This window comes from Mizuhopecten yessoensis, unplaced genomic scaffold, assembly GCF_002113885.1.
Source record: "Mizuhopecten yessoensis strain PY_sf001 unplaced genomic scaffold, ASM211388v2 scaffold8497, whole genome shotgun sequence".
NCBI classification, from domain to species: domain Eukaryota; kingdom Metazoa; phylum Mollusca; class Bivalvia; order Pectinida; family Pectinidae; genus Mizuhopecten; species Mizuhopecten yessoensis.
In genome coordinates, this window is record NW_018407577.1 from 90,923 (window position 1) to 108,499 (window position 17,577).

Here is a 17,577-nt window from a genome sequence, read left to right on the forward strand (position 1 = left end):
CTCTCTCTCTCTCTCTCTCTCTCTCTCTCTCTCTCTCTCTCATAAGATATGTACAAATGGTTGTGTATATTATGCCATCTTGAATTTTGTAAGTATATACAGATGTTTTATTTTATGGAAAGAGCTATAAATAAGTTGTACAACTTTTGCCCAATCCTGTTGCTTTAAAGGCAATAAGATATGTTTAAATCAAATCAAAATCAAATCAAACTCTTGAAAAAGCGCGGGCATTTTTTTTTTTTTTTTTATAATACACGTGATACCTAGTAGGATATATATATCATCAAAGACACCAGGCTGGCAAGGCTAGAATAGAGAGAAAGTTGGCTTTTATTGTACACCAAGAAGGTAAACTCACAAATTACAATATAAACCAATGTGCAAATACACTAAAAAAACACAGTGTCCAAATTTCCTGGGGGGTTTCCATGTGGGGAAAAATTGAGGAAATGGTGAAAATACATGAATTTTAAAGAAAATTCTCAGGGGGGGGGGGGGGCCCTGAAGCCCAAAAAAAACCTCTGGATCCGCCACTGGAATAAGGTTAGACTAATAGATTATCTAAGTCTACATTATATTGATTGAGTATGTGATTTGTTAAACTTGTTCATTATAATTTTTAAGTAACTGCACGGATTGCATATAAAGTGTCACTGTTCTAAAGAAACATTTGCTTATACTTTAATTTGTAACGATTTTTTTTTTAAAGCCAAGTTTGTTTTTCCTCTGACAATAGTGTTGTGACAGTTAGGTAGTCTATAACTTGTTAGGCTGAATCGTTTAAAATCCGGAATCCGTTTATTATTTTAGTCCAGCCTCACACGTCAACATCTCACATGACTTAGATCAGCACCATTTTGGATTTCCTGGTAGGAAAGCGGGTATCTGTCAACACACTTCCGATGGTTTCCTTGTGATTTACCCTCCTGTCACCCCAAAGATGGCTTTGAAGAAAGTTAAAGGGACGCTCGAAAGAGTGCTTGACAAAAATCTTCAAGATTTGGTCCGCGGAATAAGGAATCATAAGGAAACAGAGGTGGGCATAATGATGAAATCAATATCGCGATGAAGCTTTGCACAGGAAATATTGTGTACAGTAGCTCTGATAACGATTGTATTCCATTATCTATATGAATGAATTCGAGGGGCGTATTGTGTCGGAATTCGGTATCATATTTATTTATTATCTTTGCAGTAACAGACACGCAACATTGGTCAAACTGTTAAAATAAATTTAACAGTAGCACTGTCAATTTCTGCGATCTAAAAGCCGGTTATCTCGACAGCAAGCTCATTCACACTGTCGATCAATCATAAACAGTAAACAAAAAGGCACCAACTAACCGTATCAACCAATACGCCCTCAATTTTTATATTTTCACTTAATAAATGTTTAGCTGACTCATTCATTGTCAACTATACACAGTAAAGCATACACGTTCTGCCAATACGGTGATCATGACAAGACAACGACACAAATGCATAGTTTCCTACCATAACTTTTGCATGAACCATATTCCTTATTGATCGGGAATTCTATTTTGTCGAATCACTAAAAGTTATGAGGTGGTGTAGCCGAAGTTTCTTCTTACCCAAACACCAGATCTAGACTTGTCTGTCAAAAATATGGTGTTAGGGCCAGAGGGAACTCAGACTAGAGATCCGGTGTTGAATATTCTCTATTTCTGCAGATTTTAATTCAAAATGTTGAGTTATAACGAAATATTATTTTATGCACCACTTCAAGTTCTGTACAGTCAAAACATTTATGAAAAGTTTCCATTTTCATGCGTGTCAATTTATGTGACATGGCATTCCCGGAGTGATGTATAGGTTAAATATATAATATATGAGGAGGCGCTGAACACAAACTTTGTAGGAAAGAATCTGCAATCAATTGATTTAATAATTTCTCAAATAACATATATCTTGCAATGTCAATCCTTTGACCTAAGGTTAGGTGTACAACACAAAAATGGGAAAATGACAGCACAAAAAGATGCCAATAGTATGAGAAAAAGGACAGGGACAGGGACAGTGATACAAACTTTGATCCCTCAGTGTTTAATTTTCACTTTCTAGCCATCATATTCTCATTCCTTGTCATCAAATTCTCGTGTTCTCCCATTCTGGCTTTAAGAAGTTGGATGATTCCTAGGTGTCAACCTCTGAAACCTCCAATGAGGGAGAAAGTGCACGAAATGCGACTGAAACCGCTTTGCTCAATTTATCTTTCCCTTTTTATGTATCAAAATAACTTTAAAAAGAAAAAATTTGATTCAGACACACCTGTTATGATCATTACACACACCAGGAGATCATTTGACAACAAGATGTAGATTTTGAGTTTGTGACCTGAATGAGGATGTTTCGAGGGAGATTTGTCAATTTTTGTCAAAATAAGGGAGTTTTGACAGCTATGATGATTTCACATGGATACACTATATAATGGATGAAGGGTTACAGATTTGATTTTAACTCTACAAGAATTCAGAGATCCAGACCAAGCTTCATTACGACACAGTGGACATTGTAGTGTAGTGCAGAGTATAATGCAGAGTAGTTACTTTGTCACCATTTTGTATTCTATTTTAAATTTCTCATCAAAATCCCTAAAATGTCACTACTAGTAAATTCTTGCTTGCTTTCTTGTAGTTCTTATACAAACAGAGTGAGCAGTGTCTGACATAGAAATGTGACCCTGCAGTCGTAATGGTTAACTTGTCTGAAGTGGTCAAGTAGTGTAACCATTAGCCTTGACCAATATAAATGTAACAACCAATTTAAAATCTGTTCAGTTGTAGAAATCACTAGTTTTATGCAACTTTTCTTTCTTCATCTTGACAAAATGTAGTCATATAAATCATGTATATATAATAGAGGACAAAAAGTGCCACTTTTTTTACCAAAATTTGATAGAATAGATTCCTTAAGACCTAAGATTTCATCTTATGTTTTAAGGTAAAACAAATTGATTACACACCTTGTCAATACTTAATCCTCAAAAGAATGATGATTAACTCATATATTGTAGTAATCTGATATTATTTTATCCTGTAATAAGCCCAGGGAGGGAGACACCACATAGACTTTAACTCAGAGTAGGGGATGGGCTTACTGCAGGACTATGAAGTAGCATTTATTAGAATATCTACCAAACTGTGTTTGACATTGGTGGACTTATTAACTGGCATGGACTAATTGCCAGATAGATACGGTACCTGAAAAGTAACCGGTAAATGTTAATGGTCATATAAATGATTATATTGTATNGTACCTGAAAAGTAACCGGTAAATGCTAATGGTCATATAAATGATTATATTGTATAACATAAGGTATCCCCAGGGCTAGACAATAAGGGTAGCCCGATAATCTGAGACTCGTGAGATCTCCAGATGGACTTGTGGTTCTAAAAACTTCTTGCCTGATATCTCATCAATATTTCATATGTATTATCTACCAAGTAATTACAACAGGGGGGGGGGGGCAAAACATGTCAGCACGTAAGATGTAAATCAAACATTAAATTTTTGTACCAGATTCAGTGGTGTTGTTGCTCATCATTTCTATTTTGATTTGCTCTATCAAATAAATGTTGACTGATATTTGATTAGTGGAAATTGCACATGAACTATTAATATTGGAAACTACTAGCTTAACTGACTAATGGCTTTTAAAATTTATTTCTAGTCCTATATACTATCATTGAATCTGTGAAATAATAGTGTATAATTTATTATACACATTATACACATGAATTGACATTTCCCTTGTACAAACCTACTCAAAATGTAGTTATCAAAGCCAAGCACCAAGAACTGTGTACACCCCTGAAGACACATTTGAACAATTTAAAGGTTGGAATAGTTCATTATAAAATGTCGGGGGTGAACGAGTTAAGAGTTATTGATCATGAAGACTAGGAGTTATTGGGGACTAATCATTTCTAAATTCAAACTTTGATGGTTATTCCAGAATTGGTTTCTGATTGACTTTCTGCCTGATTGAATTGGGAGCTATAGATACTGATAATATGATACTGTTCCTGTAAAAATGGCTATTCTACCTTTCATTAAAACAGTTCATTTAGATCAAACTAAAAGAACCTCTCAAAAGATGAATAAAAATGTCCTTTATTGTGTATATCATAATTATCAGAAATGCAATGCATATCTCATTTTTTTAACATTTATGAAACCCATCTGTACAATGCTTACTGGTAATTTTCAATATGTGCAGTAGCGAATCTTTGGAGGATATCTTTGAAAGACAATACATGTACAGCCCTAGCACACACGCAGGCACACACACATAGGGAGATATTAGCCAGGTGGCATAGGACTAGTAGTTCGCGCTTGATAAGGCAGCTCCTGCGAATTCCTCAATTTTTTATTGATTAATGTATGCTAATTGTTTTGATTGAATAAATTGTATATCTATGTACTGTTAAGTGCTTTAGAGTGGCTTATTCTAGCTAGATAGGGCACTATATCAAATGTTGTATGTTATTATTATTATAAATAACTGGGTTTCATACTATCCAAATGTTAAGAATAATTACATATAATTCAATCCTTATAACAGTGTTAAAAGTGACGAAGGAAAACATATTTATCCTTATATATTTTACATTTCTTCATGTATAACACGCATGAAGCATACTGCCAATAAACTTACATTTCTTTCATGTATACAATGATTTTTTTTATCAGTTTTACTGTCGAATACAGGCAGTTTCCCCTATAGCTAAAAAGAGTTGTATTTTCCCCAAATGACCAAAAACTGAGGAATATTCCCAATTTCAATACAAATAATGCTATATTTTCCCAATTCATATAGGAGCAGGCTGTTGTAAAATTTAGGTAACAAAAACAGTGGTATAACATGCATGAAGTATATTGTCAGTAATAGATGTAAATATGTGAAATACTGGTATACATTCCTATACACCTATATATATACACATAGATACTGATAACATGATACCTGTCCCTGTGTGTATAGATATATATGTATCACAGACATGTACTAGTGACCGCAGGGTGTACATGTAAACATATTGTCTCCATAATTCTATTCAGTAGTGTATTTATTGCTGCCAAGGAATTTTCGCTGTTAATAATTAATTTGTATGCATACATACATTTTACTGCCACTTACTAGATGCCCAATGATTACACACACAAATGTACACACACACACGTGTTCTATCAGAGAAACCGTTATAATCAGCAATATTGTAGTGTACAGTTTATATGGGCATTTTTAGATGCAAACTTACATATTCATATATGATGGGCAGTGATTTAGTTTACATTTCCAAATGACAGAACCTTTTATTATTTTAATGTTGGTATTACCCAGCATCCAGTCCTATTAGATGGAACTAACAGTATGGTAGTATACGTACCTCATGGTAAACTATCTCTGTAGTAGTACATTATTATGTAACTTGTGATAGTGCCTTACTAATGCTAATGTCTTATAGTAAATTATAATGCTATTGGCCAATGGTTAATAAGGATACTAAATTGCCAAATAGGAAATTAAGATGTCAATGCCAAATTGAATAGGAAATTAAGATGTTGATGTCTAATAGGATATTAAAATGTCAATTCCTAATAATAAATTAAGATGTTGATGTCTAATAGGATATTAAAATGTCAATTCCTAATAGTAAATTAAGATGTTAATTTGGATATTCCTAAAAGTAAATTGAGATGGAATTCCTAATACTAAATTGAGATATTGGTGCCTAATTAAGAGTTAATTGGGAAACAATTCATATTGCTAAGTTGAGATACAGATTTATGCCAAATGAAATTACATTGGGTTAATTACTGCACTTTTAATACCTGACATGTTTAATGACGTGCTTTGATGGAAGACATTTAAGTTTCCCTTATCAGTTATATTATTGGTGTATGTATCATTTTAATGGAGATATACGTCAATAAAATGTCATTTTAAGACTATTTAAATTATAAAGTAATAATGCATGGGGCAGTATATTAATATTATTAAGTAACACAGGTGTATCCCTTATATTCATCATTACAATGTAAATGTTGGCGGATGTAATTATTTTAACATTAGGAAGGTACATGTATATTCCGGTAATTAAATCTACTGTAGAGCTCATTACTTGTGTAGCCTGTCAGCATTAAGTTATTTACACAATTTCAGATGAGCTTTTGTCGTGTGTACGAAATAAAAATGTCAGAAACGACATTTTCATTTGGATAGATGCTAATTTGATATTGATTGCATATATACCCAAAGATAGAAGCTTCGGAGCTTGACAATGGGTTGACATAATGGGTGGTTGGCTTTTCTGTAGTATATTGATTTTAGGGTTAGATTTAGTTTGTGTATTATATATGATGGAGTGAAGGTCAAAGTAATGGCAATGTAAAGCCACTGCATTGTTGGAGCTGACAGCTGTCTCTACTACTTACTGTAGTAATCAATTTACATCTTGTACAGATTGGAAGTCTTAAAAAAGTCTTTAATACGTAGATATATACACAGGACTCATAAAAGATTCAGTGATGCATGCTAAATAAGATCAACGTTTTCTCTGTTTAAAATACGATCAGTTTTGTACATTTTCTCCTAGATACTGCAGTTGTAAAGTTTCTTGCAGGCGTTGGAGTGTCAAGGAATGGGAAAGGGATGATCTATCCACTTGATTCTTCCTGTACATTATAAGTGGTGATAAGTGTACGTTGAGCTTGGCTATTCTGTTTCTTCCTTTTCTGTATCTATGCTGTAATAATTCAAGTATTTTGTATATAAATCAGGCATATCTTGAGGTCCTGATAGCTGTAAAACATTTCAAGGCTTTTTCAGTATTTAAACTGCTGAGCTTTTCCAATAGGACTTAACTAGAATATTACACAGATTCTTCACAATTTCAACAAATTTATCTTGAGAAAGATGGCACTCTGGAATTATCTCTAATATTAACTCCTTCACCCCTGACATTTCATAATGAACTATTCCAACCTTTGAATTGGAATAGTTCAAATGTGTCTTCAGGGGTGAATGAGTTAAATGTCACGGTAGAATTATCCCTAATATTAAATGTCTCTCCAGAATTATTCCTTATATTTTCAATGTTTTATGTTTTATGATTATGCCCATGTCCTATTTTTGCATAATGCCTGAATTGTGGAATATCCCTCATTTTGATATCAGAATGGAGATAAGCTATATGGTTACCAGTGTATGGTGACAAACTTCAGGATGACACTACGACGATAACAATAATTATGTTAATATAAACACTGTATGATATTGATGTCAAAGTTTTACTTTCTACACAATGTACATATTAAACGTGTCTCATTGTTTCAAGACCGACTGGTCCCTTAGTCAAGCTATGACTTCTTATTGAAGATATTGTATGATATTGATGAAACTCGAGGCAAGGCCTGCTTTTGATTTAAGAGAATTTTGCGAAAGTGAAAATTTCGAGACCAGATCCTCATGGAAACTTTTTGTAGATCTCATAACATATGTAGTATATATAGGTATAGGTTGTTGTGGGAAATAAATAACAACACATGTAGTTGTTGTCTGGTTTTCCAAACAATATTTTAAAGCTTCAAAAATTCAAAAGATAAAATTTGACAAACTGATCTTAAAGTATTTACGTAACACCAAATGGCCCTTTTTGGTAAAATAATAGGATAAAAAGCCGTAGTTTAAACTTTTGTTTACAATAAGTTACCTAAAAGCTGAATTTGAGCAAAAATTAACCAAAAAATGGCAGATTTCGAAGTGAAATACAAGGGTGAAAAATCGGATGTCTCCCTCCAAAGTAGAGATCATTAAGCAAAGTATGAATTAGGTAGATACTGTATGTATCATCTATCTTATCTCGGATGTGAGTGATACACATACTGTGATGATCTCTCTGCTATGCCTATATTTATGCATTAAAATTTACTTAACTTTTACCTTAAAATTTGTGTTTGCCAATATACATATACTCATTATACCCGGTACATATGTACATAATTATGTATCATTGTACATGGGTGTCACAGTTTACATATTATTTTTTTTGCGCTACAACTTTCAGTGAGGTACCGATGCATGAGTTAATCATTATGTAACAGAGGTCATTATTTTTTCAATGGCTCCAGTAGGAGTCAAAACCGGTACCTCTGGCTTACTAGTCTTACGCTCTACCGATTTAGCTAAAGAAAAAGTATCTCTAGCTGCCGAGTCAGTAGGAAACAGCTAGTATTTTACCAGGGTGACATTCTCCCCTCTCCAGGAAAGAACTCTTCCTGAGTTTTCTAGGGTCATAGCAAATTCTTTGCAAGTATCGCTGAGTATTTTTGTCAAATCTCCCGAGTCCCTACGTGCACGTGGGCGCCAATGTAACAGAGGTCATCATTATTTCAATGCCTCCGGTAGGAGTCGAACCCGGGACCTCTGGCTTACTAGTCTTAAGCTCTACCGAATGAGCTAAAGAGAAATTCTTTTTAGCCAAGTCGGTAGGAAGCGGCTAGTATTTTACCAGGGTGACAATTACACTTGCAGCTTTATTTCGGTCATTAAGTTATGTCACAGTGTTTGTGATGGGTTATATAGAGTTTCCCCATAGAGTGGTGATAATCAACCATCACAAGTTAGAGGGTCGTTTTTCTCAAACAACGTTCAGATATCATAACTAGAAAACCATATGTTTCTCTTGGGAGTACATTCGTTTTCAATCGGGGAAACAATCGCCATGAACTAGGGAAACAATCGCGATGGAAGATGACGTCGCAAAGTATTGTTACCTGATGTCATAAATTAGATTGACCAATGAAATCACGTCCAGAAAAGTTTTCCAACTCCTGGCAGATTTATACAATTAATCGGGAGTGAGGAAACCTACAGTGGTTGTAGGAGAACGAAAATCCGGATATCAGAGTTAGATTGTACTCCTAGCTCTCTTTGTACTACGTCTGAGCTAATAACGGGTATAAAACATTCATGGTTTGATAATGGGGCAATCTGCTGCATGACAGTAAATCTACGTTGGTGTCAGAATTGAAACTACATAAAAAATCACTATATCTTACACTTACCGTCAGCTGTGACACAGACCCTGAGTTAATAAGAATTAGTGGCATCACAGTTTAGTGTAACATACCCTAAGATAACCAGCTGGTATTAGAAATGGTGGCATCACAGTTTAGTGTAACATACCCTGAGATAATTGGGTATTAGAAATGGTGGCATCACAGTTTAATGTAACATACCCCGAGATAACCGTGTATTAGAAATGGTGGCATCACAGTTTAATGTAACATACCCCGAGATAACCGTGTATTAGAAATGGTGGCATCACAGTTTAATGTAACATACCCCGAGATAACCGTGTATTAGAAATGGTGGCATCACAGTTTAGAGTAAAATACCCTGAGATAACCAGGTATTAGAACTGGTGGCATCACAGTTTAGTGTAAAATACCCTGAGATAACCTGGTATTAGAAATGGTGGCCTCACAGTTTAGTGTAACATACCCTGAGATATCCGGGTATTAGAAATGGTGGCATCACAGTTTAGAGTAAAATACCCTGAGATAACCAGGTATTAGAAATGGTGGCATCACAGTTTAATGTAACATACCCCGAGATAACCGTGTATTAGAAATGGTGGCATCACAGTTTAATGTAACATACCCCGAGATAACCGTGTATTAGAAATGGTGGCATCACAGTTTAGAGTAAAATACCCTGAGATAACCAGGTATTAGAAATTGTGGGATCACAGTTTAGTGTAACATACCCTGAGATAACCTTGTATTAGAAATGGTGGCATCACAGTTTAGAGTAAAATACCCTGAGATAACCAGGTATTAGAACTGGTGGCATCACAGTTTAGTGTAAAATACCCTGAAATAACCAGGTATTAGAAATGGTGGCATCACAGTTTAGTGTCACATACCCTGAGATAACTGGGTATTAGAAATGGTGGCATCCCAGTTTAGTGTAAAATACCCTGAGATAACCAGGTATTAGAACTGGTGGCATCACAGTTTAGTGTAAAATACCCTGAAATAACCAGGTATTAGAAATGGTGGCATCACAGTTTAATGTAACATACCCCGAGATAACCGTGTATTAGAAATGGTGGCATCACAGTTTAATGTAACATACCCCGAGATAACCGTGTATTAGAAATGGTGGCATCACAGTTTAATGTAACATACCCCGAGATAACCGTGTATTAGAAATGGTGGCATCACAGTTTAGAGTAAAATACCCTGAGATAACCAGGTATTAGAAATGGTGGCATCACAGTTTAGTGTAACATACCCTGAGATAATTGGGTATTAGAAATGGTGGCATCACAGTTTAGTATAACATACCCCGAGATAACCGGGTATTAGAAATGGTGGCATCACAATTTAGTGTAACATACCCCGAGATAACCTGGTATTAGAAATGGTGGCATCACAGTTTAATGTAACATACCCCGAGATAACCGTGTATTAGAAATGGTGGCATCACAGTTTAGTGTAACATACCCTGAGATAACCTGGTATTAGAAATTGTGGTATCACAGTTTAGTGTAACATACCCTGAGATAACCTGGTATTAGAAATGGTGGTATCACAGTTTAGTGTAACATACCCTGAGATAACCAGGTATTAGAAATTGTGGGATCACAGTTTAGTGTAAAACTTTAAAGTTTAATAGAAATGTTGATATTTACTACTAGTGTAACTCTCCCTGAGTTTACTACATACATTAGATGACATCACAGCTAAGTACAACATGACATCACAGCTAAGTACAACATGACATCACAGCTAAGTACAACATGACATCACAGTTACACTTAAAAGTCCACCAGTCTTAAACAATATCCCCGAAACAAGAATATGACGGTGTACGGGGAGATGCCTGTAAGAAGCTATATTTATGTATAAAGTATGTACATTTGTATTTACGTGTCAGGATTGCTTCAATCTAGCTTCAATTAAAATAATGATGTATGTTGGTGGTTTTGAGTGCTGTTGGCCTGCATTGTCGTGTCAAATTATCTGATTTATAAGATAATGCCACAAAATTCTGCTAGAAACAGGAAAATAGTGTCACTTTTGTACATGGTAGGGATGGTTGGGCCTGAGGGGGGACTGTGGTACTGATGTGATGCTCAGTCTAGTGCATGATAGGACCAACTTGACAACTGTAATTTGATTAGAATTGTAGACCCCTGTGGTGAGATAAAAACAGGACAGAATTGGCTTGTTGATCGATACTGTAAAGTAGCACATCTGAAAGATTGCAGTCAATTTACTGGTGTCCCAGTAAGTGTATATCTCCATACAGTGTGAGGCAGCCAATTAATTTACTTGAGTCCAGGTGAGTGTCTACTGGTCCGCTTTCGTGTATTGCAATACAAAAGGTTGAACCAGTTGGACCATAGTTGTTCGTTTATGAAATTAGGTTGGACCTAGTAATCTGAAGCTGTCTTCAGAAGAGCCTTGACAAAGCTTAAGCCTTGCAAGGCCTTCGTAAACTTTTGCAGGTTCGCCAGGATCTATACCCAAAAATGTAACGTTTAAGAACAGACAAACTGGTTGTTCCGTATAAACGAACAGGCCCCTGGCCCCAGGATGAAACAATCTAAGACTTAAGTTTTTGCTTAGCCAATCACGTATGACAACACTTTTTATGATGTGATTTGTGATTGGCTAAGTCAAAACTTTAGACAATTTTAGACTTCAGTTCATTTCATGATCTCGGGGCATGGTGTCTCTGTGTTTCCATTCCTGGTGAGGCGATAGATATCTCTGTCTGTATCTACATACACTAGTACAGAGCCAGATGGTCTGAATTTACTGATGTCCCTGTATATATACTGACTCCACACAGAAAGAAAATATCATGGGACTTTTTCCGCATTCTTACGAGAGATGTTGCCTGTATCTCATGTGTTAATACATTTATATTGCCTTCAGTGTTCTCCACAAGGCCAGGCTATTGTATATTGTAACACTATCTGTGCCATTATGGTGTTATTATTGTTCTGTCGTCTACAATCAAACTTGTGTCTCTCATACCGGACAGTTTGCCCTGAAGATACTAGATAAACGCCGCAGTTCATCATTGGTTCAGTCAGGCAATGTGCATGTAACTTACAAATGATAAATGAAGATTGGAAAGCATGTCTCTTCAAATTCAGGAATTTTTTATTTTTATTTTTATTTTCGAAAAAGTGTTCTTAATGAAAAGGAAAGTTTGCCATCAACCTCGAACCTTGTAGCGGTTATTGCCTGGTTTAGATTTCCATGTACAGTAATTTCTCTGTTGGTTATTGTACTGATATTAGGTTATTGTTGTTGGAACACTGAAAAGAGGTTTTAAATAAATGCATAGTTTGATAGGTTTGTTATTACCAATTGTTTGTGCCATGTGTCTGATCGTTATTAGCCAACATTCTCCATTGTAACGGGTCCCCAGGCATTGGACTGCTGAAGACAAACTACCGGAGTCTTGTGTTATATTTTCCTTTTAAAAAATCCTCATTAGCTCTGACGGTACCCTCTGGAGTGTTTTATGATGCTCAGAAAGTCATAAATTTGTTTTTCAAGATTCACAAAGCAATCTCCTTCACTTAGTGGAATTAAAGTTGTGAATATTGGAAATCTAGGCTCGGAAACTTGCTGCAATGATCAATGTTGATTTCAGAATTTTGACAGATGCATTAAAGGAGAAATAATGGATCTGTTGTATAGTGTAGGTTATACACCAATAACATCACATCATTCCTGATTTATCGTACGAGGGTCTGGGTTCAGTGACTCATTGTGCACTTTGAAATTCACTTTAACTCGCATTTTCATTGTAATATGTATTATGTAGCAAATAGTTAAGTTAATTCATTCACCCCTGAAGACATATTTGAACTCTTCCAACTCAATAGTTGGAATAGTTCATTATGAAATTTCAGGGATGAATGAGTTAGTGGTTACCATCAGCAATGACCAGGATATTAATCAAGGCCCTGCATCCTTTTCTACTTGAAATGTCAATGTGTTTAACACATAGGTACAAAATTCAACGTCTGATGATGACCGACAGATTACTACAGCATGTAACGTCACGCTAGCCATATTGGTACACGGTCCGAAAATGGTTCCACTAGTATTTTAGAATTAAATTTGAGCATTTTCCTCTGACAGTATGACGAGAGAGATATTTATCAACATTTCCACCAAATAGTTTGTTTTCAGTGACATTTCAAAAAGTACACGATGACTTCAAAGTAAACATATCAGAAAACCAGTAAATATGACGTACTTCGACGAAATTTTAGAGGATTTTGAAGGGGTTAATTATAAGCATGTTTAAATGTTGATTGCTGGTCCTTAAAACCATATAACATAAAAGTGTATCTATACAATTGTAGTTCGGTATGGTATTCATAAAAGCAAACTATTTTGTTGCAATCAGCACATCAACTAGTAGACATATAGACTTTCACAGCCTGTGATATGTTGTACCAATTCGGGTACTACCGGTAATCATGGCCGAAAGACGGACGAAATCTCACTGCGAGTTTAGTGTTCCATTTTAGAAAATGACCTACCATGGGTTATCTTTGTCAAGAATCAAGAAACAATCCAGATACAAGATCCAAATTTTTAAATATCGCTGAAAAACTATCAAAATTGTACCAATTTTGGAAGCGTGGTGTTACAAGTCCTTAAAATCAGGAACTTCAATCCATATAGCAAATAACCAACAACTGAAAATATTGGTTTAACTCAGTCCTAAAGTTTGGTTACAGGTATATTAATTCAAAAACATCTTTGAAACCAGTTTCATTTATTTAATTAAATAGCTTTCTTGACTTAAACAAAATCAATGAATCCTCTTCTGACTGATAGGAACTTACTTATTGGTGTATATATATATATACATGATGGAATGGTACCAAAGTTGCAGAAACAGCTTTGGCATTAGCTAGGAGATGCTTGGGGGATGGAGATTAATGTAAAGTCTACCAGCACACAGCTTTGGAACTGTTGAATATATTTTGTCACTTTTGCACTGAAAACACACATAGTCATGCAGTATTTTTTTTTTTGATTACTTTTGGAAACTCTTGTTTTGAAAGAAATTCTTTATGCAGTTTTCTAGATTATGATTACCTTTGATAAGCAAAGTTTCTGCTGAAAATTTAAACATTATCAATATATAAAAACGAAGTCTTCACAGCAGTTTTGACTTCATGATTATAATAAAAAAAATCACAACTGTATATAAATTACAACTTTGAGAATTACGAAAATTCTGCTTTAGTAATTTACGCTAGCATTTTCAAGTACTTTGCAACAGGAAAGCACACACAGTGTTATAAAAGGAACAGATCCCAATCAGCTGTAGTTGTTAACAGTAATTGTGTACTTGTACCTGTTTCTATTTCATTTAACTTTTCTTTTCCAGAGTAAATACGTAGCAGAATGTTTGGAGGAGATCAAGCAAGAGTTGAGGACGGAGAACATGGCAGTGAAAGCCAATGCTGTCAACAAACTGACCTATGTAAGTATGCATGGTGTAATTCACTCTAAATTCAGTGACCAGTATGGAGGGGGAGGGGGAGGGGGGGNCATATTTTTTGGCGGTGTACAGTCTTTCATAGTTTTACCCATAGACTTTGTAATATCAAGATACAAATTTTGGAATCAACTGTCAGTATTTGAGGAATATTCCCACAGTGGATATATATTGTTGTGTTAGTTGACATTTTCTTTACACTGCTGACATTAACATGTAGGACAGGGATACAACCTGCTCTCCCAGTGATGTCTACGTTTAATCAGTGATGCTTATTCACAGCTCTGTGTTACGTCATGGTAAATTAATCGTGATGCCCGAGGACTGTTCGCCAGTGATGAGGTCTGAGAAAACATGTTATCCTGAACGTATTTGTAGATATGGACGGTCGACTGGTATAAAGGATTGAATTCACTCTATTCAATTCACTAGCGCCCTGATTTCATTAAAGTAGGAAGTTCTTTTGTGTTGCAGTATCATCACATCAACCAACAGTTCTATTTCTTCAATTATTTTCAGTTGTTAAAGCAGATATTTTCTGTAAATTGGGAATTTAGACTTTAAAATGTTCAATAACTTACAGTGTTTGGTTTGGTTTGGTTTAGTAACGTCCTATTAAAAGCTGTGGTCATTAAAGGAAGGCCTCCCCTGTGTGCAAGATGCATGCATGTGTGTTTTGGGAGGTTGTGATATGTTCGTGTTTGTTTCCTTGCGATAGCGCGGAACTGATGTCGACTTTATAGTGCTACCTCACTGAAACATACAGCTGAAGACACCCAGCAGGACACTCCATCCGGACACATTATACTGACAACAGGCGAACCAGTCGTCTCACTACTAAATTGCTGATCGTTAAGCAGGAGTAGAAACTAACAATGGTGAAATGTAACTTCTTTTGTGACGTGTAAGATTTCTTAATCACCTGCACACAACTTCTTCACCGCATTTGATATTTGCTGGAAAAAATGTACAGTGATCTGTAGAAAGTATAGGTGAACACCATTATTTGATCATAAAAATACATCAAAACATATCATTCAATTATAACTCATCTGAATTCATCGGTATTCAAATGTATCAGAATCAGAACCACAACAAAGAAAACTATCATTCTGTTACAGAAATCTTCAAAATATAAACCATAGGTATTATAACACAAAAATAACATCGGATAACATGTTCTCAGAGTTCAAAATTGACCTGATGCAGATAAAATAAGGCTCTGAGTGTCCAACCTTGGTGTACTTGAATAATATGAATAATTCCCAACATAATTGTAAACTTTTCATGATCTTTTCAAATGCAGATTGTATATGGTGCTTATTCCATAATCAAATGTATACATATTGATTTTCAACAGAACAGTAATTTTTTGTCGACAATCTACTTCTGACTTCCCCTACAGATGTAACCAAACAATATCGGCGAGGGCAATCAAGTGATGGTTTGAATATGTACATAAATATTGATTCTACTCAGGGGTGCTTGCATGCCACTCCAGTGACGGTTGGAGCTGGTTGTTGATACTGAGAGGCTTTTTTTCAACTGACCTTTGACCTGTCACTGTACATATGCAATAGATATTGTGTCAAGTACCAGACTCTTTTCGATAAATAAATATTTGGAACATTGCAATACCTGCTAACCTGCTAATCTTCCTTTCTGTATGCAAGCGAGAAATATTTAAAAAAAACACCAAAAAAAACATCCTAGTACCTGATAACCTTCCTCTTTCAGTTTAAGAGAGAATTATTTTCCATTAAGTATTTCCAGAGCTAATAAACTTCCGTGCTCTGTGTAAGGATATTGCTTCCATAAAACACCACTGTACCCAACATAGTGCCATGAAACTTTCTTCGTACCTGAAAACCTTCCTTGGTTTGTTTGTAAATAAGAAATATCATTATCAAGAAACTTTTCGGAACTGTGCTAGCCTCCAGGGTAATGTTGTACTGTGGAGGAATACATGTATAACTGTGAAATATCCTAGAAATTGACAGCCTTCCCTTATCTACATGCTAAAGTGAAGTACAACCAGGAAATATTCCTTTCTGACATTTTGTCTTTGATGTTGTATACGTATCTACCATCTGCTCCAATTTCCACCACATTTAACATTTTTAAAACATGTTGCAAATATTTGTGTCCAAAACGTGATCCCTCAGTACAAGTGTACTGTTAGTACAGGTTTAGTTTATTACATTGGGGAAAAGTGATATTAGTCTTTTATCACAGGTGGGATCTTCAAAGAGGTGGTCAGATGAGCAGGTTTGACTGAATGTGAGGCATGTTACGCTAACTGTAATATACGAACACTGTATATAACATTAATGTTTTTGTGTCCGTATGAATTATGTAACCCAGAGGTTTCATTCTCATATATGTATATCATTGTTGTATTTTCTGTATATATGAGGCCTGTACCTTGAGTGCTAGTGGCTCACAATCGACCACTGGCCCAAAGTCTCCATAATGTACTGTACTAAGTCCCAATGTACTGTACTAAGTCCCAATGTTCTGTCCTAAGTCCCAATGTTCTGTACTAAGTCCCAATGTACTGTACTAAGTCCCAATGTTCTGTGTCCACAGCTCCAGATGTGCGGTTACGACATCAGCTGGTCAGCCTTCAATGTCATTGAGGTGATGAGTTCCACCAAGTTCACATTCAAGGTAAGTGTGTGTTAACGACAGGTAGCCAAGGATTGACACTACTTCACAACTGTTCAGGGCTGAGCTGGGACCCAATGACAATGTTAGAGGTCCATAAATACAAAATGTACTAGTGTTTAGACATAGGAAATAAAGAAAATCAATAAATATAGCTAAAATGTAAGACTACTGTATTCCTGATATTAGCTAGACTGTAAGACTGCTGTATTCTATACATGGCCGGTAAGATCTACTAGTACTGTATCCAGCCCATCATCTAGACAAACAGTGATTTTTATACGCCCGTCGAAGACGGGGACGTATTATGTTATCACGTGAGCGGGCGGGCG

At 35.6% G+C, this 17,577-nt stretch overlaps 1 protein-coding gene across 3 annotated transcripts in view; it reads left to right on the forward strand.

Moving 5' to 3' along the window:
- The first annotated feature begins 824 nt into the window (after positions 1-824).
- The window catches only part of LOC110456060 (AP-3 complex subunit delta-1-like), a 54,614-nt gene continuing 37,861 nt past the window's right edge, over positions 825-17,577 (forward strand). For 2 of the 3 annotated variants that reach the window (XM_021506594.1, XM_021506596.1), the window contains exons 1-3: positions 825-1,036; positions 14,468-14,563; positions 17,168-17,248. In XM_021506594.1, coding sequence (XP_021362269.1) covers positions 941-1,036; positions 14,468-14,563; positions 17,168-17,248 — 273 coding nt within the window. In that variant the 5' untranslated portion in view covers positions 825-940. The remainder of the gene's footprint in view (positions 1,037-14,467; positions 14,564-17,167; positions 17,249-17,577) is intronic. The other variant, XM_021506595.1, reaches the window with a different exon arrangement.